Source organism: Lepisosteus oculatus, chromosome 2, assembly GCF_040954835.1.
Source record: "Lepisosteus oculatus isolate fLepOcu1 chromosome 2, fLepOcu1.hap2, whole genome shotgun sequence".
Taxonomy (NCBI): domain Eukaryota; kingdom Metazoa; phylum Chordata; class Actinopteri; order Semionotiformes; family Lepisosteidae; genus Lepisosteus; species Lepisosteus oculatus.
Genome location: NC_090697.1, coordinates 7,870,665 through 7,898,444, shown reverse-complemented (window position 1 = coordinate 7,898,444; position 27,780 = coordinate 7,870,665). Strand labels below are relative to the sequence as shown.

Sequence of the window (27,780 nt, the reverse complement as noted above, 5' to 3'; positions counted from 1 at the left end):
ATATTTAACAAGACAACAGAAATGTAAGAATTATTTTTCAGTCCAACAGATGTTTTGGAATTTTAGGAGGATTGTATTTGGAGAAAGAAAACACAAAGCAAAACTTAAACTTTACAACTTTACAGACACGAACTATGTATGTCTAATTCTCTTTCAAAATGGGTACAGGAGCTGTGCTGGGGTCTTAAAAGAACTACCATTTCCAAATTTAGTGGATACGCAATTGAAAATACTTGGCAAGTCTAAATTGTTTTTTTAAAGTGTTTGGAACATTATCATGTCACAATTTAAAATGTTGCTGTTCACACATTATGATCAAAACCAACTGCAAATATAGAGTATGGTGTTAGTATAAGAGTTGAAAAGTATGCAGTTAAGCATCTGTATTAGTATTTTATTACGGGAGCGATTTAGGTCTAAACATTTGGAAGCACAGGTTTCACAGTTGAGATATGCAAATATGGTGAATTGAATACAATTAAGTTTAAGTGTTTCTTAAGAGAGAGGCAGAGAAACAGAAGGAATAGCTAAGCTACTGCTGCTTCTTTTTGATCGGGAAGATCATCAAAGACCACTCTAATATCAAGGTCTGCTGCTTACTTGACCTTGATCTGCAATCTGACCACTTGCTGACCTCTTGTACACAAACCACGAGCGAATCAGCTGTACGTATTGCTTGCAAGCCAACTCCCTCCGCTGCTGTAAACCGATGTTGACGGGACACTGCAGCAGACGGGACGACAGGCCGCGACGCGCCGTGTCCGGTCCGTGGCGAGGGGAGGGGGAGGTCACAGTTCGTAGTCTAGCTTGTACTCGTTGGCGAGATAGATCCTGCGGAAGATGAGGGCTGCCAGCGCCAGGGTGAGCAGCACGATGAGCACAGCCGAGCCGGTGTGATGGGCGTCCGCCGGGCGGCGCTGGATCTGGGCGAAGGCGGGAGAGGCCGGTCTCCGAGGCTGCTGGGCGCGGCGCTGGCGGGGGCTCAGGCGCCGGCTGGGCTGGGGGGGCTCTTCAGTGGGGTCACTCTGAGGCGCAGCCTGAAAGGGAGAAGAGGGACATGGCTTCTGTTCCGTAAAAAAACAAAACGCTGAGACGCATATCTAAAGGCATGTGCTGAAGGTCTGCATTATAAAGTTGCCTCATAAAGTAAATTAATTTTAAAGGTTAAGTTTACTCCTACCGTACATCACAAAAAGTGTGGTTCTGGAGAAAAGGCTTAGGGCTCAGTGCGACTTTGGGGACACAGTTTATGTTGTATAGATCCATACGTATGTTGTTTTTCAAGGCACCAAAAGCCAGTACCACAGGTGGTTTGCAGATTATTTCAGAAATTAAAAAATATTGCAAAGAGCCAAGTTTAATATTCAAAATCCTTCTTTTTGTACAGATGGCCAAGGAACACCGACCATGCCAGGAATTTGGAAAACTTTTAACATAACGGATGCACTGATGGACAATGGGGCAGCAGTCAAGCTTTTTTTTTCAGCTTAGTTTGTTTTTTTTGCCATTAGCCAGACTTTTCATTGCAGGCCCACTCTGTACAATGCCAAGCCCTGACCTAAACTTTCAAGCTCTAACCTCCATTACTGGCAAAATCACCCCCATTTAGTAACATGACTAATATATTCTAATATAGGGAATCACTGAATTTTAATAACAGGGAGACATAAACAATCCTGAAGGTCATTATTGGTTGTATTACAGCCAACCTTACATGTCTTTATAATAAAACTCGACTGACCAGGAGATGGTCGTCAATTATACCCTGTGGCAGACTGGTGTCCCGTCCAGGGTGTATCCTGCCTTACACCCAGTGCTTGACGGGATACACTCTGGCTCCCCAGTGATCCTGTATTGGATGAAGCAGTAAGAAAATGCATAACCATCCATCCATTACCAGAAAGCCGCTTGTTCCTGTTAAGGGTCACAGCAGCTCGGAGCTTATTCTGGAAATTTACAGAAGTACACAAATCAGGACTACATGGACTTTAGATCTGAACATACAAACACCAGCTCAAAACTGAACCCAGGACCCCAGAGCTGTGAGGCAGCTGCACCAACCACTACACCACCATGCCAAGAGAAGGAGATAATAATATTCTCATAACACAACACCCAGATAATCCAGAAGGATATTTTAAAACCTAAATCGCGATCATTATTAGGGAAAAAACATTTATTTTAAGTCGACTTCAAAGCAACGCACAGGGAAGAGCAAGCAAGACAATGCAGTTTTATTCGGAGTAAATCTTAGCCCACCAGATTCAGAGCAAAAGGCTTGAGGGGGAACCGTGGCTCACAAAACAAAGAATTAAAAACTGGCAAATCGCACAGGGTTTCTCCCAGCTTCGGCTGACCACAGGCTGCTCCGCCTTCCAGGAAGAAGTGCAGCAGCTGTAGCAATAGACAGCCCCTCGGTACAATGCTGGAGAGTTGGTTCTGCAAGCTGCAGTTACAGAGCTGTGTGTGTTTGGGGATTCAGGGCCGTGAACTGTTTTCTGCAGCACGACCGGACGTCACATGTAGCAGCAGATGGTCTGACGTTTTATGACCCCCCACTCATCTCTAGTCCTGCCACTGCGGAAACACAGCTTATCCAGGATTGCACTACAATTTATCACCGAATACCAGGCTGCATTCACTTGAAAAACGGTGACTGTACTGGACTAATGCCAGTGTCTTTAAAGGATCAGTTATGTAAAAGTTAGTCTGGCTTCCAATATGAAAGAATAAATCCTTTTGGTTTATTTAGGTACGTTTCACTTCCTCTGATATTTTTATATCCACAGTTATTTTTACAAAAAGCCCTCTGAAATACAAGGAAAGGAAATACCTTGTAATAAAAATGAAATGATTGCACTCATTGGAGAACAGGACTTGATATTTCTAATTTAAATGACTATTTAACACGTTATGCAACAAGAGTCTGGTTCAAAAATGAAGATCGGCACTGAATTACAGTCTGTACCAGCAAGAATTGTATTAGCCTAAGCACAACAGTGCACACAAACAACAAAAGTGGACATTCAGAAATATAATAACATACCCACTCATACGTTAAAAAATAAAATGCAAGATGTATTGTTTTAATTCAACACAATGAAAGCAAGAAAAGTGCTTGAGTTGAAAAATTCTTTATTTGCAAGTATTTATTGAAAACTGTCAAGTTTAAAATGTAATATTTTTTAAACCAAAAACTACATTTTTTAGTAACTCAACTTCTGTTCAATCTAGCCTTGTCATAATACCCCACACTGATACATACCAACTGTGGAGTCTCATCTAATATCCCTACTCAGGTTGATAGCATCTTCTAATGTTTATCAATAACGATTTAAAACAGGTCATCCCTGAAGGGAACTGATGCTGAAATGTGAGGAGTAAAAATAGTCCCCCCTCAGTGCTTGCTGTTCCCCACAGAGAGCAGTCCGCACCTCCGCTGTGAACTTGCAGTTTTAGTCAGTGGTTGGCGTTGTGTGAATTTAATCTATCAACCTAAAAAGTATGGGACTCATCTAACATTAAGGCCAGAATCTTTATCCAGACAGACTACTTTAGAGCTGCTATTATAAAAATATCATTGATCTACAAAAGGAGCTACACTTTGAAGAATTGGAAGATTACATAAACCACTACCAGAAATAAGGGATAACAGCAATTATATACTCCCTCTTTATCCTTCATTGTAGCTGTACATGACATGCTCAGATATTGAGCAAAAATCATTTTGCAATTAAACTTCTACCATAATGGGACTATTACAAAAGAACAAAAGGGCTGAGGTGGATTTAAAGATTTGAGTATTTGAGTGAACTGACCGCAAAAGAACCTGCTTTACTGTTGAAAACACTTTTGCCTCTCCTTTTCAAAGAGGAATATAGTGACAGTCATCTTTTTTGCACATTGCCTGTTGTTGTTTTGCACATTGCCTGTTGTTGTTTTTTGCACATCGTCTGTTGTCTCTGTCTTTCTTTTGCTACACAATTGTATTGTTGTTGTTGTTTTTTTCTCTTTGTACTACTTATGTCCGAGAGCTAGCTAAATAGCATTTCGTTATACCATATACCATGTATATGAGTGCAATGACAAACTTGAACTTGATCTTAAGAATTGCTCTAGGACTACACGGAAAGCACTTCGATATCCCAAGTGTCTGAGGTCGACACACTGATTTTTTTATCGGGCAACCTCACATTTTGCTCCCATGCACCAAATGGATTTGATCTGTATAACCGCAAAGTACAGTAAATAGCAAAGCGAGATAACTTTATCCCGCTAATTAAAGTTGGTTTTGCCTGGCTGCAGAGGGAAGAGGGTTAAAGACAAACAGATGCTTCAGAGAAGCATTTCTCACCGCTTCAGGCAGAGCTGCTGCTGCTGCTGCTTGTGTCCCTGATGAAAGGGCCTGTGCCTGTGTGCCAGAGGTGGGGCTGCTCTCTGCTCCTGGGCTCTGTGCATCTGTACTAGATGTGCTCGACTCTGCCTGCAGGACAAATGGGGAAAGAGCAGGCACAGGATCCTGAGAGGTGAGAAGGGTCAGAGTATGTATTCAACTCTGGGACTGACATCACCTGGCTTAATTTAAGGCCTAACAAGTCTAAGTTTGGAGGCCTTAAAAAAAGTCTCAATGGATCAGGGTGCCCAGACTTTCGCACATGCCACATTCACAGTTGTATTTATTTTCAATCTGTTAAATTCTGCAAGTAAATAAAAATTATCCATTAAAATGTGCAGAAATATGTCATGTTTACGTTTGTACCCTGTAGAGGTTGTGTTAACTTGTTTTCACTGAGAGATTCGGCGAAACATGCGATTTGACCAGGGGTGCCCAGCCTTTCGCCTACAACTGTACCTGTCACTGGGAAAAAAATCCTGACCAAACAGTACACAGCAGCATGTAGAAAAATGCTTTAGTATATAATCCTCATCACCTTAATAAGAACATAAGGAAGGCTGCAAACAAGAGGAGACCGTTGGGGCCCATGTTAGTAGCTATCTGAGAATCTCTTCCAGCTGTTTTGTGAAAGAAGCCTGGGTATCTGCCTTAACAGCTGCAAAGAAATTCCCCCTCCTCTCCTGATTTGTGTCCTTTGCTTTGGTTCAGTCCACTGGGTGGCGTTGGTCAGGCAAGACGTTTTTTCTGAAAAGTTGAATCAGGTTCCTCTGCAATCTCCTCTCTGAGTGGAGGAGGTTCTCTGAAGCCCTGGCACACCCCCGGTTTCTCTTCTCTGGACTGATTCCAAAGCAGCAATCTCTTTTTGTGATGTGGTGACCAACAGAGTACACAATATTCTACATAAGGCTTTACAGGTTTATGTAATACATTGTACAATTTTCAAAATGATTCTAACCTATTATCTAACCAGATAAGACATGAGAGAACAAATTCTCAATTACTGTGATATGCTGGAGAGCACCCATTTGTACAGCAGGGCTTTAACATGGAGCAATCGGAGTGAAACCCCTTGCTCAAGAGTTTTAAATATCCGCCCACCAGGAATTAAACCTCCAATGCAGGATCCTGAGCCCTGATGACTACTCCACACTGGTGCACATATTAATATAAGAAGCTTTAGGCATACTTCTCCCTGTACATGAGGTGCTTTACTACCCTGCCAGTTAGTAGTGCCTCTCTTGAGATTTCCATGTGCAAAACTCCTGCCAGCAACACTTCCAAGACTACATTCCCTCTCCTTCAAACCCGTTACAGTACGACTGAAACCAGTGAACCTGTATGCTGTTTGTGCACGCACACATCCTCTGCAAATTCACATTGCTCCGTTTACCATACTTTTCAGCATTTTGTACTCGGGGGTGTAACAAGGAGAGGGAAAAGCGATGCGACTTTTGACATTCTCTAGGGGGCAATCACTACTCAACCAGGTTCAACAGAGAGCACATCGTTTTCAACACCCAGGCCTGAAAACACACAACGTGGCAGACTAAAATTTCATGGAAATGTATTACATCAGAACTGAGATTTGAACCACTGCATGTGCGTGACCAGGTAATATGCAGTAGAGGGTAACTATTAATGTGACAGCTGGGATTATGAGCTGCTGCATGAAACGTCATAAATTAAAAAAGACAAACAGAACAGTTGGCAGAAATATCTGATGCACAAATCTGTTTTTGAGAACCACCACTATTTGTTTTGGGAGAGGTTACAGTCAGTCACCACCTTGTTCTTTCTGCAGCATATGCTGTCACGAGTAAACCCCGTCGTAGGTACACAGATAATTAGCCAGCTGCTACCTTGAAGTTGATCTGTTTTGCTAGTTCTTTGGCTTCCTTATCCTCCTGGCTGGGGTTGCTGTTGGAGGTGAGAGGCATGAGAGCCGTCCTCATGGTGCAGCCACAGGCCTCACAGTGGAAGTCCTGGGACCTGGAATACACAGGTGTGTGTGTCATTGTTTAACAGGTTGTCCATCCTTCATTACACAACTGACTTGGAACAGATAACATGAAATGGAGAAGAGGTGACACACCACAGTGAAGAGAGATCATTGTTGTTTGCGATTGAGTCACAATCCACTTGGAACAATTTTACATTTAATAATTATAATAATAATTGCTTACACTTATATAGCGCTTTTCTGGACACTCCACTCAAAGCGCTTTACAGGTAATGGAGACTCCCCTCCACCAACACCAATGTGCAGCATCCACCTGGATGATGCGACGGCAGCCATAGTGCGCCAGTACGCTCACCACACATCAGGTATCAGTGGGGAGGAGAGCAGAGTAATGAAGCCAATTCATAGATGGGGATTATTAGGAGGCCATGATTGGTAAGGGCCAATTTCAAATGCTAATACCAATACTATCAAAGGAGAGAGCTGGCCATATCTGACCTAAGTGAACTAACTGCTACTGTTAAAACGGATAAAAAAATCACATGGTCCAAATCATTCCAAACTGATTATTTTAGGGTGATTAATAATATCCGATGAACTGTGTTACACCGGACTTCAGTGTATTACAGCCTGTAGGAAGAACAGTCGAGGAGTTTAATATTATAACATACACAAAGTTAAAAGAGCAACCTCTTTCGCAAATAAGGAGCTGACTCAACCTAGGGCAATGTGAAGCCACATTTTATTCGGGATAAGGACAGAGTTTTATTTATAGAAATGAAGATGAGCTGTTTATCACAGTGGCTTTTCGTCATCCTAATGAAGCCGTCAGATACTGATACTCCTTCTGGCTTCCATTTCTACATCTCTGGAGCAAAATACACAAATTGTCTATCAAGAAATACCACAAACACTGTGATCTACATTTTTATTTGTGATTTATTTCAAATAATCCAGAGTGGACCGGTAGCATGGGGTCTACTTAGATTAACCACCAGTTACTACTAGTGGCAGCTACCCATTAACACACAAACTCAACATCTGTTTTCTCGCTAATAAATTAAAAACAATTATACATTTTTGCTCTTTCAGCTAACTAAATAAGAAAGGGCATAAATGACATGAGATAAAATAGAAATTCATCTGCAGTAGTGCAAATGCACACTGATGTAGCTCTATAGGGGCGGAGTGGTGGCACTGTGGCTTAGGATCTGCGCCTGTGGCTGGAAGGTTGCCGATTCAAATCCCGCGGCCGGCAGAGGAATCCTACTCTGTTGGGCCCCTGAGCAAGGCCCTTAACCCCAACTGCTCTAGGTGCGCCGTATAAATGGCTGACCCTGCGCTCTGACCCCAAGTTTCTCTCCCTGTCTGTGTGACTCATGGAGAGCAAGCTGGGGTATACGAAAAGATGAATTCCTAATGCAAGAAATTGTATATGGCCAATAAAGTGATCTTAATCTTCATCTAAAGTCTTAAGGTGACAATGTGTGCACTGGCGCAGGGACATCTCAGAGACTAACTTTTTGGCAAGAGATTTCCTTTCTTCTGGAGTATAATCAAGAGATCCAATCGCACCCTCTCCTTTGGTTGGCATGAATCCAATTATAGCTATTAGTGCAGTTCTTACTGAAAGAGAAATAAACATAAAAAGACAAAAATTAAAACTCAAAACCCCAGCCCATCGTTGCAATGATAAATTAAATGAGTCTATAATTCACATGAAAGAACATCACATTCTCTAAAGTTAAACACCCGTGTTATGCAACTCGAAGTAATGCATTGTTTTTTTCCCTGCGTAAGCCTGGATTTACAGTCTTTCTAAGGACAGATTCCCATTGTGTTTCTCCTCAAAAGCCCCCGGCTGAGACAGGCCGGCTTTCCCAATCCGTTTGTGTTGAGCAGACATAAGATTAAGCCACGGTGTCGATCAACAGACATGGGGAATACACAGGGCTGCAATACACTCGGCTCTGCTGAGCGGAGGAACATGGAAAGCAACAACATGAAAAGCAGCATTTGCTGGATTAGGCACCTCCTGAAACGCCTACAAACACGCGGGCTCAGATTCACTGACGTATAGCCACACAACATGACGGTTATGAAGTCCAAAATTTTAAAAGGCAAGACCTGCAAATTAATAGGTGCAGAAACTTTCATTTTTCTTTTTATAGAGAGCTGTAAACAGAGTCTGTTGCTCTCTAGCAGTTTTGCAAAACAGTTAGCCATGCACTTTCTTCACACAGGTCTGGTGTGAGATTTAGATCTTTTCCTATTTTGAAAGACTTTCTCTTCAATATGCGCTGCTATGAAAAATTAAATCCTCCTGTCAGTCCTAAAACCAAAAATTAGCGTTATCTTTCTAAAATCCGAATGTGGGAAGGTCCAGAACAAACATTTTAGTGCAGCAAATGCAAAGTACAGAAAAACCACAAAGAGTGAGTATGATCAGTAAAAACGAACAAGTAAAGGCTTATTCCATGCTGAGAAGAAGGCTCCACAGCAGAAAAGCTGTTCCTTTCACCATAGAATAAACCTTTACTTGTTCCTTTGCAGCCTACGCATGCTGACGCAGCTCCCTACTTAAAGGTGCTCACAATAAAAACACAATAAAAATTGTGAACGATAATTTAATTTAAAAAATGGTATGGATCCCCAAATGGCATAGTAAGTAAAGAGTCTTTTCTTAGTATATTAACACAATACAAACATTACTGTTGGCTCAAACATGGCCTTAAAAATCTCATGAGTGAATACCACAAAGGGATCTCAGATTCTGCAGTTGTGAGACATGATATTCTGAAGGTCTAGTCTTTTCTTCCAGACTATCTCTGAAATAATATAAAAAAACAGATAACTGTAGCTGATGAGAAAAAAATAATTTTGAAAGTGCTACTGGATTTCCTTGGAGGGATGACATGACTGAAATGAGATCTGACAAGCAGAGCAAATAATAAAAAGAGAGACTAACAGGTGTATGGAAACAACCATGAGCTAATAACTGGCAGCAATATTACAGATGCCTGTCAGCAGTGAAAGGAATCCGTTATAGTTTTCTTTAAAAAATTCTGCAAAAACCTGCTAAGAATAAAACCATAAGAGAAAGACAGAATATCACATTCAAATCTCTTATACCGAGTTATATCTAATGTTGAAAGACATCCCACAAATTAACGTCTGGGCCCTGTTGAATTGGTTTTAACATAAAACTACTGTATTTTCACACTTCAAATATTTAACTGAGATGTTAGCCAAAATATTTCCCCCCTAATTCGTTTACTAATGGTTTCGTTTTGAATCTTGTTTCCGAGGTTACTGCTTCTAGCTGTAGTAACAGATAAATAAGTTCTGGAACCCGAGATGAAGTTTAAACAACTGAGTTTATTGCATGCAAGTAACAATAAGACCACAGTATTGTTCGAAATATAGGTACAAGACTTCTGTTTATATAGCAAATTTCAGCCGCTTCTGACGCAACTTGTTACCATGGTAATGGGGGGGGGCACCTGTGTTTGGACATTCCCAAGACCTTGAGCACTTTTTAATGGTCGGCTTTATCTTCCCTTATTAAGGGAGTCTCTATCTCGCACTTGGAATTTCATATCATTTAACTCCCATCCCAGCCATAACTCAAAGGCGCCTAAGCATGACATTTCTTGTGCCACAAGAAGTCTTTGTGCAGAAAGAAATCCGCTAACCCCTTTTTCACACCTTGTATCTTTCCTCATAGCTATGGGAACTGCTTGGCACACGTACTGTACATGACCGTTCCGTATGGAGAGCGTTCAGGCTGAGAGTTAAGCCCCGGAGAGCTCTGTCTCTACTTACTGCTCCAGGAGGGCTGCCAGGTCTCAGGGTGGTGTCCAGAGATGCTCAGGCAGATCTTCTTACCAACTTCAAATCTTCCATTGGACTGTAAAAACAACCACACATCAACACTTCATAGATCTCCCTTTTGACTTAATTTACCATGTGTTTTATATACAGTGTATTCTTAACAAAGCCAGTCTTCAACAAAAACCATGCAGAAAACCTCTTAAAAGGTGACAGATGAATTATGAATTGAAAAACTAACATCCAGATAATACATAAATTGCTTTAGACCAGAGAGTTCTTGACTATAGTCATTCCCCCAAAACATCAATAACGTAATTTTAGGAAAATCTCTTTGAATTCCTTTGTTTCTAAATAACACTTTTTGCTCTATTGTACAGATTAAAAAAACATTTACAGTATGCATTTCTGAAAGTGGCAAACAGTTTTTCCACCACTTTGTAAATGTCATGTGCATTGTAAATCACAGTACTAAGAAGAAGTGTCCATTATCAGCCATTTGTAATAATTAAAAACAGTGTTAATCAGACACCAAGTACTGTATACGTCTACTATTAATATTTACATGTCAACATTATAATATTAGCAAAAGGTAAATTTTATTTAAATACAGACCTAATGAAATGCTAATAATTAACTCAAGGGGGTGGTTGAGCACTTTAAAACACTGTTTCACGTAACAATAAGTTGTTCACAAAGTGAGAAAGTTTCAAGCCAGGTGTTGACCTTGTTTGGAGGACCACAGGCTGACACTGAAGCCTGATGCGAGGGCCCTCTCGGATTACCCTTATCATCTAGAAACAGAAACGAGTTTGCGGCACGATGACGGGCTCTTACGGTGAGGAGGATAATGCTGGGCGGCTTCATGGGGTAGTCTGGAGGAAGCACTATCCTTCCGTGATATACCCCACCGTCGAACTCGGAGTCAGGAGGGCCCCTTACCGAGAAGTGCCACTCAAAAAGGTTATCCTGAACACAAAGGTAGTCAGAGCATGGAGACGGAATTAGAACAGTCGTCTCTTCCGCAGTCTACTGAAAATACCCAGGCAGTAAGACCTGCCTTTCTTGTAGTCAGCAATACTGAATTTGGAGGTTCCAAAGAAAAATCTCTTTCAGCAAATATTTTACATATAATCAATTTGCAAAAACACGTTTCCTCCTGATATTTTTTACACTACACATAATTAATAATTGTATTAATCTAAAGTTGTTCATCTCCAAGGATCCTGAGGCACTGTACACATAAGAGGGGCACACACGGCCTACTGCACCACTCAAGCAGGAGCCAGGACAGAACACAGGATGCAATGGGCACTTTCTTACAATAAGGTCTCTGGTCACCCTAATGGGGCACTGGTTTCTCAAAATTGCTGTGCACTAGAGGTCATGAGATTCTGACAAGATAATAGTAACATAAGTGCTTCAGGTTATGTGAAGAAGCAGGCTGTGCTGTGCTATGGTGTGAACAAACAGGAGACAGAAAGGAGAACTTCCTCGTTTGTTAGAAAGATGTCCTCTGGAAGACATGAAATCGAATTTTAATTGTCTCTACAGGCACCTAGCAAGACGTGTCATTTTCATTTCCCATCAACAGAGTTAGTACCCTTGTGAAGCTGTTTAGCTTACGCTGCTGCTGCAATATGTCAAAGTCGTCTCACCTCTAGGGGCTGTGCGTGGTAATGTTCTGTTGGATCCCTGAGCTCAGCTGCTTCCTTCATCAGCCGCTTCACAGCTACAGGTGCACAAAAAAAAAGATGTAAAACAAAAGGCTGATTTCTCAAGTGCAGGGACATGTCAAGAAAGGACTACACTCTGGACTTGATGTGTCCACCACAGCCCACCGCAGAGTGTACGCACACACGCCAGAAGAGACGCCAGTGACCCTGGCCAGTACATCCCAGGGAGGAGACACATGGAAACTGCATGAAGAAAAAAGCAGTCCAGACTGCAACTGAACCCAGGACTCTGATCTGATCACAAAAAGTGTCTTCTAAATCAATCATGTTTGTTAAGTAGTTTGATGTGATTATTGAAACCTGGAAGTTTATCCCAGTGGCACTGTAAAGCCGTTCGCTGGGAAATATAGAATAACAATCTGTCCCCTTCCATCAGTGGCTTTCCATCCAGATGCAATTAATGAACAAGAGGGAGGCCAACTTAACCTAAACTGTTTCTAGTTAATTGAAGCCATGTACTGTACATCACATGTTTAAAGGAGTGGCAAGCTGTTTGCTAACATGGTCATTTGCATGAGGACATTTCTCTTTGCTTAATCTGTGCTACTCCTAACTGTTTTTGTATGTGGGAAATGTTTTAGTCTGATTGACCACTCTTTACTGAATGATATCGACAGATTCATTTAAGAAATCTAAAACAAGACCTTTATTCCCTAAGTGTGCAGGACAGCAAGAGGCAGAGGAAGATTTAAAATACACTTTCACTCGGGAGACTGACTGATGGTTTGAACTCCTTTTACATTTTGAAATACTTGCATTTGCCAAAACAACTGCAAAGCAAAAAAACAAAATCAGGCTCATAACGGAAAAAATGGCATAAACAAGTTATTAAGGTCACTTAATTACAATCTGTGGGCATTAAGACACATGTGACATCCTTCCAGCAGTGAAAACATCTGTGCATTTTAACCCTTGAGTTAAAAGTATGCTGGGCTACAGGGCAAATTTTAATCTAAGGAAAGACAGACCTAGTTTTAGCCCAAACCCGATTATAGAAACCTGGGCCATGTGAGAACATTTCTGGAGAATAAGTTGTGGTTTATGTAAGGAAACTTAAGAAGCAGCCCCGGGCCTTAATGCTGTCAATGACAGCTGCTGGAGAGTATAACTGCAGAAGACATCATGCTTTAATCATGCTGCACTGCAATCAAAAGGCAAAATGAACACTCCTCCATGCTGCATTTGTTATTCATGCATATTTATTTATTTTTGTGCTTATCTTCTCGAACCCTGATTGAGAGGAGGTGCGGTCTTGACATTCAATCTGAATGGGAGGATCTGGTATTCCCCCGTGAGATCTGTCAAACCATCCTGAGGCAGCCTTGCTCTCTCTTGCACGGGGCTTGGCCTGTGGTTTGACTGCTTGTGCGCATTAATGGACTGACTTGGATGTTTTCTTGACATGTTCACAGTGCCTTTCGGGGTTCGATTTTCTCCTTTTCTCTTTCGTATCAAGGCCCCGGCTAGCTCTGTTGGTAGAGCATGAGACTCCAATCTCAGGGCATGTTTTGTCTAAAAGTCGTTATTTTGTTTTATGTAAATATGGCAGTGTGAGTTTTTGGGACTGAGTCAAGTTAGTGTCGGAGTATGTTTGGATTGAAGAGCGTATTTTTTTTTTTGATTCGCTTTTGTCTGGAGAAAGGAAATAAAGGCCTGTGTTCCGTATGTAAATCTGTTGTTTCTTTTATGTTTTGGTGTATGCTACGTTAATGATATTATAACAGAACCGGGCTTTAGGCTGTAACAATATTGTATGAATATATCATTAATAACCATCAAGTTGTACCCAGTAAGAGGAAAGGGCTATTACAGGGCAGGGGGTCTGAACCGTTTGTGCAGCTCCACAAGGCAAGAGGTGCAGTCCTGTCTCCCCGGGGGAGCACTGCAACAGCCTCATGGTTCAATAAGACCAGTTACATTCACGTGACAGTGCACAGCAGGGTTTCCCCACAGTGGTATAGGGGTCAGGTGGGCTGCCTGGCCAAACAAATGCATGATCGCCAGCAAAATGCACACAAGAAGTCTGTATTGAATCAGTGTTCGGTAGTGATACACTGCAAGATCATCTGTCAGCCAGCAGCCACAATGGTACAAAGAATTCAAACCTCCTGCCCATTAGGATGCCTTTCGTTTTACTGGGTACAACTTTATGGTTATTAATGATATATTTATACAACACTGGTATAATCTTACAGCACTCAAGTCTCACACACAGCGGGACCAAGTCTCACGGACTCATGCCTTGGTCTGACAACCTCACGCATCTGCCATCAAGTCTGGCTCGATTAAAAAAGGACAAGATGAATGGAAAATCTTGAACCTGCGGTAGAGATTAATTAACCAATGCGTTTCTTTATACCTGAATAAAGGAAACAATCAATTCAAGAACTATGCAATCGCAGTTTTCGACAGAAAATCTCCCGTTTTAGGGATTTGGACCTTCGAGAGCTACGTTAGTGACTGATGAAGAAACCCCCCCTCCCAAAAAAAAAACCCTGCAAAAGTTGGCAACAAACATCGTTTCTCGAGAATAACAAAGGAAGCAGAAGCCACTTAATCATCAAAGTGAAAAAAGACTTACTGCCTCAATGAGCATAAAATAAATAAACAGTGTCTCTACAGCAAAAACAGCACAGCGATGGCTGGATGCAGACAGAAAACTGCACACAGCAATGCATTTCAAGCACACAGCTCTTCCCTGGGCAGCATCATGAGCGGCTTACATCTTTAATGAAGCCCACACAGCGAAACTAGTTCTTGTGGTCACATGTACTGGGACAGGGTGTATCGTGCCATACTGAGCCTGCCAGTGGAGCGATCAAACTGCAGCTGAAAATGGGATTCAGCACAGACAGGCAGGTGCCCGAGTCCAGCAGCAGCACTTACAGTATACCAGCACAGTGCCACCCACACAACGGCCTGAAAGGGGACTATCTACCAACGTACCCCTGTGTCAGGACAAATAACTACGAAAGAAGCAGAACAAAAAATGGCAAAACTAGACCTCGCTGCTACAGTTCTAAAAGACACGGGCCAATAAAAACCTGTCTGTGATACAGCAAACAACCCAGACTGACCCTAAGCGCCACAGACTCCTCTTGACAGACGGGTAAGACTCACGTAAAGATTTAAACAGGAGGCGGGTGAGGGTCTGCAGCCAGACACAAAATGGCAGAGTAGACTGGAGACAAGGACAGCACTGTGTCTTGGCTGCGGAGCATGTACAAATACAAGTAACAATCCATCCATCCATTTTCTACCTGCTTTATCCAACTGGAGGTCACGGGCAGCCGGAGCCCATCCTGGCAAGGCAGGACACACCCTGGATGGGACGCCAGTCCACCGCAGGGCACACACACACACACACACACACACACACACACACTCACCGCAGGACTCCTCTTCCCTCAAGCCAGTTAACCCACCAGCATGTCTTGGGACTGTGGGAGGAAACCAGAGCACCAGGAGGAAACCCACACAAACACAGAGAGAACATAGAAACTCCACGCAAATACAGACACCCCAGGCCAGGAACTGAACCCAGACTGCAAGGCAGCCATGCTTACCACTGTGCCACCAATACACAATTCAACAATACTCATCATAAAAACGATGATGTGCAAAAGAATAAAAATAGAATAAAAGTATAAAAAACAAAAAAGTAACTACGTATTTGCAATAAACTAAACTACTGTAGGAAGGAAACAACCACTGATGAGCAGTGAAGGTGATGGCACAGAAGCTATCAAGCTGGTACTGTGGTTCTGTTGAAACATCTTTTTCTCACATGTTATCTCAAACTTGCTGCACAACATATTTCACAGCTAATCAACAAGGCCTATAGGGAGCTCTATCTCAATGACAGGCATTTGTGCACCATTAAAAGATTAATGGTATTTATGACAAATATTGCATGCTAAACCCTTAAGGACACAGAAAAGATTATGATATGCTCATACAGTACCCACTGAGTGGAAAATACAGTGCAGAATATTGCTACCACCAAAGAGTAAAGATGTACAACAAGTTTGTTTTTTGAAGGGTTTCTTCTTTACATTACTTTGAATACATTTTTGATGAGACCAGTTAAGCCACCTTCATTATCTGAATGAAATAAGCATTGAACAAAAATACACCAACTTCTTTTCCCACAGTCCTGCTCTGAGCATAACAAGATGTGTTTAAAAGCTACACAAATGATACAACCTACACAAATTTCTATGAAACTCTGGTTCTCATTTGGGGGGGGGGTCTCGCTTTTATTTGGAAAGGTTAGTTCTTGTTCCACTTTTTTAATGATAGCCTTCTTTATACTGAAAGCAATATAAGATCAGATCACTTTATTGGCCATATACAGTTTCTTGCATTAGGAATTTGTCTTTTCACAGACCCCAGCTTGCTCTCCATGAGACACACAGACAGGGAGAGAGAAGCTGGGGGTCAGAGCGCAGGGTCAGCCATTTATACGGAGCCCCTGGAGCAGTTGGGGTTAAGGGCCTTGCTCAGGGGCCCAACAGAGTAGGATTCCCCTGCTGGCTGTGGGATTCGAACCGGCAACCTTCCAGCCACAGAGCCACTACTCTGCCCTTCTCCTGGATACATCATCTCCATCCCATCTTTCACTCTTTGAACTGGGTTCACTATAAGAGTCCACCACTGAAAGGACACATCTGACGTCTGACCAGAATTTCAAGACAAATACCAAATCTGCTGGAAAGCTCTTGCAGTTGATTTTTTTTTAAAAAAAGACCATTACATGATGCAAAGCTTTTATGAACAAGCTGCCTTTCTGCAAAGCTGACAGACCATTCTGAGGGCAGCTTACAGGGCAACGACAGTGAAATTAAACTACTGGCTCGGGAATTAAAATAACAGTTATATAACTTTTAATTATTTTTAAACTTCAAACCATTTGTTATGAAGATAACACTATAAGCCTTTCCAATGAAAGTTAACGATGTTAATATAATATTGCCTTTTATTAGTCATTGCAAAATATAATCCATCGCACAGGATTTGTCTTCTTGCTTCAAAAGTTCTGACAGTTTCCAAAGGCAAGCGTTTTCCTCGAAAATGGAGTAAGCCAATATTGTCATTTTTTGCAAAAAAAAAGCAAAAATCTGGAAGTTTAAAACAAAGTTTCGTCAAAAATGTGTAGCTTCAAGGAAGCTTTTTTTGTACAACGCCTTCAGAAAAGTTTTTTTTTTAACAAAAAGAAGCAGAACCATTATTTACTGTAACTCCTGAGCGCTCTTGTGTAATACGTGCATCTGTTACAAGGGCATAACAGAGAACACGAGTTGAATCCAGTCACTTAAAATAAAACTCTCCAACGAATGCGTTTCGCAGTGGCTGGAGATGACAACGCGAGACAGTTCTGTGAATAAACATCTTTTAAGAACTTCGCGTGATGGCAGTGATGACAGAGGAGAAATAACAGGAGGGGGGAAACAAAACTATTTTTAATATCCCTGTGGGAAAAGGCCAGCTGCGCGCAGCACAGTACCTCTCTCTCTCTCTCCTCCGAGTGGGTGTAAAATCCAATCCAGCTTCTCCAGCAGCAGATGAAAAAACCCTCAATCTGAAGTGACAGCTGGGCAGGCTGGGGATGAAATGTGTCCTGACAGTGTCTGCCAAGGCCATGGCAGAGCTGGCGCAGTCCTGCCACAACCAGGTTCGGCCCAAGAAGAGCCCCTCCTTCCAAACAGGCTGGAGGATGCCCAAGGAAGATCTCAAAGTGCAGTAAGGGCTCTGCGCCGATTTCCACTTGATCACGGCAAGTGTGCACCAAGGACGGGAGAGTTTGTGGTCAGTTCTTGGACGAATAAAAAAAGGTGTTTCTGGAAATCGTCAGCAACGTCAAGGAAAACCCCAGAGTCTATTCACATACCGCTGATCAGAACGTTAATCAATTGCTTGTTTTAAAATAACCTGGACCAAATCTGATTTGAAGTAGAAGATGATGTGAAAGCGCGTCTTGTTTTCACCTTGAATGTTTGAAAAGAAAACAGAAGGTGGTAGGGCACTGTCATACACCTGGAATCTCTGACTGAACTAGTGAAATCCTTCAGGAAAGGTGGAAGGAGTCAACAGCCTGGAAGCTGGCTGATTGTTGGAAACTTACACCACACAAGACCCAACCTGACGATCTCTGCCAAGCAGACAATTTTCTGGGGGGGCGATCTTCTCTCTGGCCTCCCGGGAGATGCTTTCAGTAGGGGAAAACCCCGCCTTTCAGAGCCCTGGGCTGAAACGGTGTAAACAGCCAGGCAAACAACTGCTTCTCAGGCCAGGCAGAGATTTCACGGTTTTATTTTTAATCAGGGGGTGTCAACAGGCACGTTGCAGGTTAAACTCCCACATGCAGCAGCGCACAGGACCACAAATATTCTCAGAAAAGTCAGAAATACTGTATTTCTAAACAAAGGGGAGGGTGGATTTTGTGTCAGGTATGCCCCTGTCCATTTGAAAACCAAATACACAAAGGCAGGAACAAATCTGGATTTGACATAGAAATGGTCAAACGTGAGTTGGACTTCGTTAACAAGATAGGTGAGCACATGTGAAAACAGCAGCTGGAACCACAGATAGCACAGTGAGGCCAGTAGTTTCAGCTGACTTGCCACTAGAGATTATCTAGGCGTCTACAGTGTGGAAACACGTCCTGAATATTAAGTTAGATAACTGATGAAGAGCTGAGAGACACTTTCACACACGGTCAGATTTGACTCACCGTGCTAGTTGATGTTGTGTTGCTTTTGAGAATGCTGTTGTTTAAGGGGTATAAAGGTACATAGGATTTTTGCTGAATACAATCTCTTTGTTGTCCATCATGCTTTCTGTGTGCTCAGAGGGAGGGCTGGCATGTACAGCTGTACACAGGCAGGGTGACAGACTTCTGCGGTGCTGGCAGGAGTAGGAAGGCAGTCAGAATAATAGGACGAAATGGAACAGAACGAACCAGGGAAAACGAGAGGAGATCCACTTTATCAACCAGTGAACTGGAGCTTCCACCTCAGTGATACAGTCCAGCAGATCAGATGGAGAAATGAGAAATGACTTCACTGATTACATTGTTCAGAGAAATTGAAGTAGAATGGACACTCATTGCAAGTTTCAATTATGTCCAAATTAAACAGGAGGAGCACAAATGTTACAACAAAACAATCCAGGCTGTAACCTGGAGAAATCGGTTTCAAGTTTCCTGCTTCCACTGTAGAAAATGCTTTAAAAAAAGCACAGACTTCGTCTACTGAAAATGGTGATGACCTAGAGTCTCCCCTCCCCAAAGTGTGTGAAGAGAAAAGGAAAATTTAAATAGTAAAGCTGAAAATCGCAAGTCTCAAAAATTAGAATTTTTGTCGCAAGGATCTTTAAATCCTTGAAAGCCGTTTGGCGTCACAATGCAGTGCAGCCTACACAAAGCCATGTAGACTAATACAAAGAAACAGAACTTAGCATTAGTTTATCACTACCAAGCAGAAAAAAAAAAATCGCCTCGACTGCTGGATTTAAGGACAACAAAAAATAAACAGAAGGGAAGTTGCTATGGGAACTACCTGATTTGCAAGTCTGAAGAGTAATCTTCGCTCACCTCCCATGCCTGTTACTGAATGTAACACTTGTGTTTCAGAGGCTGCTGCCTCTTCTTAACTGTTCTGTTCTAGAGTGCCTGTCTAAAATGTGTAAATTGACACGAGCATTTTGTTCAAGCAAATCGTCAATTTACGTAGGAGGGAGCTCATTAACATGACTGAAAAAACGGCCACAGTATTTACCGGGAAAAAAGTCTCAGATTCAGGACAACACAGGTGAAATCAATATCCTTTCACAACAAAGGCTGGAAACAGGTCCTTCCTCTAAAACACAGGAAAAGTTACAAGGGAACCTTAAAGCTATGATGGACCAAAGACTGCAGCAGCTTAGTTAATTTCATGTTCACTGAAGCTTCTTATCAGACTGATATAAGTGGTTACTAACCCACACCTCCACTTTGTTTGGAAAGACGTAGACTAATGCTAAGTCTTTCTTAAGATACTTTTAGTACTGAGACAGATTTAAACTATTTTGCAGAAATATCTTGTGAAAGTATGGTCCCGTTGCTGTTGCAAACTCCTGATCTTGCCACGGGGGACAGCAACAGTTTTGCAAAACTTGAGATTCACATACAGCAGAAAAAAACGAATTAAAAATGACAAAACAACAGTGAGACGGATCCGTATCGGAAGTGCAATCCCTCTACAGCGCGAAGCAGGGTGCGAGCACCGTCCATTGAGCACTAAACGGCGTGCAGGTAAGGAATCGGCGACTCCAGTGACGTGGGAAAGGCACGGAGCAGAGACCAGAGCGAGTCCGTGATAAAAGCTCACAGCTGCGTGACCAAGATCAAAGGTGCCGTCTGAACAGATGAGTGTTGAAGAGATGCCGAAAGGCTGAGCAGCTCTGATTTTAATGCGTTGTTCATTTAACCACCGTCACCAAACATATGAATATAAATATTGTAGTAGGCTTTACATTTGTATCTCAATGCCCCTGTTTAATCTCTATTTAACCAGCACCACATCACTGAAAACCTGTTTATATGCTCTCTAAATGTCATTTGGAAAGAACTGTACTGCATTTTTACATACATACCCACTGAATATACACCATCTGATCTCATGCAAAAACACAAATTTAAGACTAATTACAGAGCTGATTTGTTTTGATATTTTCATTAGCCACTGTAACAGTATGACTGCCTGTTCTATAGAAATCCTATCTTTTCTTAAGATAAATGAAATATAGCAGGTATAGGTTTGATATCATGGTCATCGATTGTAATATTCACTGACAACTTATATACTCTGATACTGTACATTTTATCACAACATAGTGACCTGCGCTTTAGTGCAAAAGTTGATTCTCCTAGTGTTCTCCGTTATAACCACAGCCTTGTTTAAAACTTGATCAACAAAGCAAAGAAAACCACACATGGCCATCTATTATAAGGCTTTTACCAGCAGCTATATCACCCTGCAACTCTCAGCTGGCAGCCCATTGAAGCTCAGCAGGTGTGAGCCTGGTCAGTATCTGGATGGGAGACCTGGGAAAAACTAATGCTGCTACTGGAAGAGGTGTTAGTGGGGCCAGCAGGGGGTGCTCACCCTGCGGTCCATGTGGGTCCTAATGCCCCAGTATAGTGACGGGGACATTATACTGTAAAACGGCACCGTCCTTTGGATGAGACGTAAAACCAACGTCACTCCACTCAAAGCCCTTTACAGGTAATGGGGATCCCCTCCACCACCACCAGTGTGCAGCCCCACCTGGATGATGCGACAGCAGCCATAGTGCACCAGTACACTCACCACATACCAGCTCTCAGTGGGGAGGAGAGCAGAGTGATGAAGCCATTTCAGAGATGGGGATTTTTAGGAGGCCATGACTGGTAAAGGCCAATGGGAAATTTGGCCAGGACGCCGGGGTAACACCCTTATTCTTTTCGAGAAATGTCCTGTGATTTTTAATGACCATAGGTCAGGACCTCTGTTTTATGTCTCATCCAAAGTGTCCCCGTCACTATACTGTGGCATTGGAACCCACACAGGCCGCAGGGTGAGCACCCCCTGGTCCTGCTGGCCCCACTAACACCTCTTCCAGCAGCAAACTTTGTTTTTCCCAGAAGGTCTCCCATCCAGGTACTCACACCTGCTGAGCTTCAGCGAGCTATAATGCACTTCTTTGCGTTTTCAACTACAATATGGTTAGAAAACTGCATCTTGAATTCTAATACTAACTGGCTAGTATTCCACCCATCAATCTTCTAACGGCTTCTTCCAATGCAGAGTCACAGTTGAGCTTGAGCCTATATCAGTTCACAATGGGCACAAGGTAGGATACACACTGGACAGGACGCCAGTCCATCGCAGGGCAGACACACACACAAACGTTATGGTGCTTATAAATGTGATCTTCTTATTTACGTATGAGTATAAGTAAGAGGATAATCAATGCATTTACAGTATACAAATCTGAAAACACAAAGAACTATGAAAATGTGTTTTAACATATTTTGGTTTGATTTCTTATGTGAATTTTTAAATACAATTTGCACCCATTCTGTTGTGATTAATTTACCTCTCCTTGAAAAATTACTGAACTATGGTGTGTGTAGGGGGAGTGGTATAGAAACAAAAATAATGCACTGCAAATACCACTTCTTTAAATAAGGATTTCAAAAAAAAAAGTAATTTACTAGCAATTCAGTATTCCCAGCTCCTCAGATCACATGTTTTAAAGTTAAACAATGTAAAAACAAATGAACCTAAACTCCCCCCCAGCCCCAGGGTCCCTGTACTTTAACACACTGATTCTAACTAGCAAATGCCTAACAGATCAAAGTGCAGTGATGACGCTGGATTGGCTGAAAGTCATTTTCCACAGCCGCTCGGTCAGCCAGATGGCAGCAAGATTGAGATAAGACTTGAGCTTTGGCTCGTGCTTACTGTACTTTCCCATTACTTTCCCTGGTGAATGGAGAGGTGTAGGTTTTTGCAGCTTCGGTTATCGGTGAGAAAAGAAGTTGTGAGAATCGACAACTCGGATCAGCGGTCGCCTTGTAAAACAGCATCTCGAGAGCAGTGTCCCAGCTAGGTCTGCAGTGTCAGCCTCAGGCACCGTCACTGTCCACCCTCCTCTAAACTATCCTAGAACCCCTTTCCTGGCCCTTCGGTTTGTGTATACCGTGGTTCCCCAACAAATAAACCCCAAAGATACGTAGTGCAAAGACGCTGCTGGGAGTGGAGGAGATTTTTAGTAAGAAGGCAGTTGGTGGGTTTATGTTAATTAGGCCTTGTGTTTACACAGTGATTTTTATCCAAAGTGTTTTACAAATAGAACAGGACCAAAACCCCCACCAAATCGCAACAAGGGATCTTTCACGACAAAGCAAATCGGGACCTTGGACAGCAGCTCCTACATGTTCCCAGTCATCATACTGGTCTGTTCTGGGGAAATTCAGGTCCATCTGCCAGTATGCCAACACCACTTACTGCAGGAACCTGCAATTCCTTGGAGCTCTCGTCCCAGTACTGGCCAGGTCCAGTCTTGTTGCGGTCTGACACAATGAGGCTAAAAGACACATACTGTAGTTCAGGTGTGGAGCTGCATCAGCATGCGTAGGCTGCAAAGGAACAAGTAAAAGGTTTATTCCATGCTGAGAAGAGAATAAAGGAAACAACGTTTCGGCTGTGGAGCCTTCTTTGGGTTTGACACCCAACACCCAAAGAAGGCTCCACAGCCAAATCGTTGTGGCTCTGGTCAGCATGGAATAAACCTTTACTTCTTCCCTAAAAGACATGTAGGCACTCTGTGATAAAATGTGTACAGGCAGAAGACACTTTTGCAGAAATAGCTTGAAACAAGCATGATGCTTGAAATCCCGCACAACAATTCCTAACACTGTTACCAGCTCCTCAAGAAGAACCTGATTAATCTCTCACTTAAATACTGACACCTATTTTGGGTTGACAGGGGTTTATCTACTGTTACTAAACACATTACATAGTGAAATCAGCTACATCAAGCAAGGTACCCAAATGTGGTCAAAAGGCAGGCAGCAGTCACTACAGTACTTTTAACAAAACAGCACATTATTACTAAGATCATCGGTGACAAAAAAAGTCAATTGTTTTACAAAGTTAAACGGGACTTACTTAAAACAGAAAGAACTGTACCCTTAAGCCTGTGCACAAATAAATACCAAACTGACATTCAGTCCATTCTGGTCCTGCACATTAGCATAACGTTGGTTAAGAATTTACATTTACATCGTTTTACTGCATGTGTGGAAGAAAGCAAACAAAAACACTTGCTACGTCGGCGTTGCAGAGACGCTGTTGAAAGAGAAAAGACGGGCACAAGGCCTTGGGCAACACTGGCGAAGACGCACAGCTACCCTCCACTGTCAGCAAGGGTGGCTATATCGAGGCTGACGGCAGCCTACCCTGACTAATTTTCAGAGGTTCTTTTTCCGACAGCTTTTTAAAAAATGTTTTTTAAGGAATAAAGATGAATGAAAGTGACAGGAATAGCCCCTCCTGTATCCAGGAATAGATAATGGGAGCGACTCCGGTGGCCCGAGGGCTTTCAGTTAACTGCCGCAGGGGAAAGATTACAATTCAGAGCACACAGCCCTGTTGTATGAAGTCCCGTTTTTGAACTGAGAAGTATTTTTTGTCAAGCAAGGCTGTCGGTCTTACAAAACATGTCACATCTCAAGAGAACCAAACGCAGCTTTCAGTTAAGCCCAATATAAATTCTATCATTTCCCCCCAAAAGATGAAAAGGTTATTTTCTGTAGGCCTAAGCACACACAGACAGGACTGCATGGGGAAAGCCAGTCTTGTCTGTGATTAATGTCACCAGCTGCAGGAAGCCGGCGCTAAAACGGTTGGTTTCAGAACTAGTATGATGCTGTATATTAACATTTTATGTAAACAAAAAGCACAAAAATGCAGAAATAGTTGAACACTCCAACAACAGTGCTCACCACTGAAGCAGCTGCAGCCAATCGATGTCCTCGCTTCTCCGAGTGCCTTACCAGAAGCTACAGACTCTACAGACCATTACAAACTGGAAGAAGATGCGATAAGACAACCGCAGAACAATACCTTACCGTCAATTACATCAGGATCCCTCGCTTGTCACAGCCCTGATACTCACAACCTCACAACAAACACACATTTATGTTACGGATGTCATTTTCGCTCTACAGTCCGTAGATTCACCCTCGTTAAAAAAAATGAAAGGGAAGAAAAAAAATATTTCTGACACCTCTTTATATCATACTTTAATGCTTTATTTTCCCCATTTCCATTAACTGCTACAACACCTCACGCATTACTTTGTACTGTATGTCACGCCAGTGCGGACTGATTGAAATTCAGTGCCGCACAAGAGCAGTCGGGACTGAAAAGGCCAACAACATCAACCAGCCCACTGTCACTGACTCACGAAGTTGATTCATTTTCAAAAACCACCAGGGCCACAGCTCCAGCCCCACTACACACGATACTGCCCGCGAATAGCAATAAAGTTGACTTGAGCACAAAGCGAAACAAAGCCGACTGGCCGTCAACACAGCTCAGCGGCCCTCTGGTAAAGATTCAGGATGATCTGAATTGAAACTACTGCGTGATTGCGAGCAGCCTTAACAGAGCGCCCCTGTGGCAGAATCACCCCTCATATTTGTAGAACAAACAAAAATAGAAATACGGAAGTAAACCACAGCCCCCCCACAGTGCCCCTCGGCTACAGTCACAGTCTGGATCGCTTACCGGGACTCTTCAGGTTGTACTTGGTTTCCATCTTTATCTGCGCAGGTGGACGGGGGGCGGCGGGCGCACGGATGTCTTCCCACGTTGTTTTGGTCCGAACAGGGTTCGGTTTCTCGGTGCCAGCTAACGGCTTCGGTTTGTTTCCCGGCCCCCTAAAGCTGCCATAACATAACGGAGAAAGCCACAGGAACTACAAAAACGCGTCCCTTCGGTGTCGTCGTGCCGGAGTAGTTAACTAGCATCCCAATCTTAGCAGCCTGACGTGGCACAATCCTCCTAGTTTCGCTCAGCGGCACCGTGACAGGTTTGAAATCACTTTCTGTTGCTCTACGAACATGTCACATGAAGAGACGAAAAGAGGAAGTGTACATTTGAAAAACGAAACTTTATTTACATCCCCGGCCAGGAATCAGCTGCGTTTCTGTCGGTGACTGGCCAAGAGAGCACTGCCTGTCTCCGGGATGAAAGGACGTCCTACTGTACAGTCATCATAATACTAATTGGTGTGACAGGATTAAACTTTGTTACAGTATATACGTCTTAAGACTGTCTAAAGCACGCATTGCGTTAGAAGAGTCAGAGCAATACAGTACATGACAACTGGGTTGAAACCAAAGACAAAAGCAGTTTGAAGTAATGCGTTTTAAACGAAACTTTTAATGAAAATGTTTTTGCGTTATGTTCTCTGTTTAACTGATAATAAAGAAGCTGATGTATCACGATTACCGTCTGATTCCTTTGCTGTCCGTAAACTGAGTACGCAGATTGGTAGGAGACACTAATGAGACGTGATGTGTGTGACGCATAAACAGGAGAGAAAGTGTTTAATTCTAGCCTGACGGAATAAGCCCTGCAGGGAACTGTTTTCAAGTTGCAGTAGTTTTGGGTAAATTTCAGAAGTGTATACAATAACACAATCAAAACACACCCTTATAACTTCAATGAAACACCCATCATTTCACAAAAAAAACATAAGAAATAAATATGCAGTGCGCTGTATTAGTAACAAATGTGCAAATATGACAAAAACAGCAGCAGTGCTACCAGGCATAAGTACAGACAGCAGCAATGAACCAAAATAGGTGGTTTCAGAAATGTATAATTTTCTTCAGTTAAAAGAAGCATCTTCTATTAATTGGGAATATCTGGCAAAAAAAAAAACATTTTAATTCTGTTCTCTACTGTATGTAACAGTTATTTTCCTCAAAAGCTTCACTTTTTTCAGTTAATTCATTGCACATCGCAGGCATGTCAGGACACGAGTGAACATTTGTTTTTCATGTAACATACGGTACCTGTATGCCACATACAGTATATACTGAACATCCAAAAAACATTATTTATGTGCATTTGTAAAACAAATAAAGCATACTGGTTTTAGATAATGATAAGTCAATATTATTAGTTGCTTGGACATGGGCGATGAGGCGATTTAACCTGTTGAATGTCAAAGATGTGAAAATCGAAGATGAACAACACAGCAAACGATAAGCTCCCCATATTGATAGAAGTAGACCTTCATGCCTTAGGTATGTTGGAGGTTGAAATAAGCTGAGTCAAATGCACTTGCCAGCAATGCAGTCCTCTTTCGTCGTGAATAAAGAGCCTGATGGACATCAGTGTGTGTCAGATGTGCAGAACGATGCGCTGATTCTGTACAATAGAGCAACCAAGGGGAAGGTCCCAGCCTCACGGTCTTTAGTAAGTGGGCTACAGAATTCATGCATGACTCGTCCTGTGGACCTTGCTTGTTTGCCTTCCCGTGTTTTCATCTTGCAGTGACAACTCTCCTCACGCTGCTCGTGCATCAGAAGCCTTTTTCCGTGACGAGATTGTCTTAATTATCTCCTGCTTGCCGCCCTGAGTGAGCATTTCTGGGATCAGCTAAGACGGTTTGCGCCATCTGGAACAGACAGAGGTGCTTGCCCAGGCTCAGGGAGAGCAATGGGACGGATCCCCCCCAGGAAGCACCTGCAACCTGCCACAAGCCATGCAGTACGTTGCAGATGTACAGCTTGTATGGTGACACAGACTGCAGGGGCCCTATACTACACCCTGTTGAGAGCGAACGTTAATCAGAGATACAGGTCATGTCTGTTTAACATAAGATCAGTGCACCTACTACAAAACAGATTGTGTATTTTCCAGATATTTTGTGAATTTGGTGCACTTATAAGTGAAAAGATTTTTTGTTGCACATTATATGTACAGAGGCTTGATAAATAAACAGAAAAGAAATGACTTTGTTACTTCTCCCTGCTCTGCCTTTGACTGATGCATGACTGCTGTTGTCCTGCACAGATTTAGCATTTTCAGTCTTCAAAGCATGTTTTAGAGGAGTATTCATACAAGGACTGATTAGCATAGCCCCATTTTGCTCAGGGTGTCTTTTTCATCTTTGCTTTGTACAGGCAGTGTAAGCTAGTCATTCAATGTCTTCATTGGACATATAGAGAAGCTGCCCCTCTAATATAATATTGATGTATCCAGTGTACAGGCAGCTACAAAACCACCAGAGGTGACCATTCAGTTATACAA

At 42.5% G+C, this 27,780-nt stretch overlaps 1 protein-coding gene across 1 annotated transcript; it reads right to left on the bottom strand.

The window, feature by feature from the left end:
* Window positions 1-52: 52 nt before the first annotated feature.
* On the bottom strand, window positions 53-27,700 carry ube2j1 (ubiquitin-conjugating enzyme E2, J1). The gene is made up of 8 exons (XM_069196438.1): window positions 25,243-27,700; window positions 11,846-11,919; window positions 11,025-11,156; window positions 10,182-10,266; window positions 7,877-7,982; window positions 6,256-6,385; window positions 4,355-4,483; window positions 53-1,037 (listed from the first exon to the last, which is right to left on the bottom strand). Exons 1-8 carry the CDS (start codon window positions 25,271-25,273, stop codon window positions 789-791), a joined length of 936 nt encoding a protein of 311 aa, XP_069052539.1. The 5' UTR covers window positions 25,274-27,700; the 3' UTR covers window positions 53-788.
* Between the last annotated feature and the right edge of the window lie 80 nt (window positions 27,701-27,780).

Excerpts from the sequence above, each read along its gene's own strand:
- ube2j1 (XM_069196438.1), bottom strand. The coding sequence starts at position 25,273 with ATGGAAACCAAGTACAACCTGAAGAGTCCCG. Across the intron at positions 11,157-11,845 it reads ACCACGCACAGCCCCTAGAG|GATAACCTTTTTGAGTGGCA; the intron begins GTGAGACGACTT and ends CTTTGTGTTCAG. Across the intron at positions 4,484-6,255 it reads CAAAACAGATCAACTTCAAG|GCAGAGTCGAGCACATCTAG; the intron begins GTAGCAGCTGGC and ends TTTGTCCTGCAG.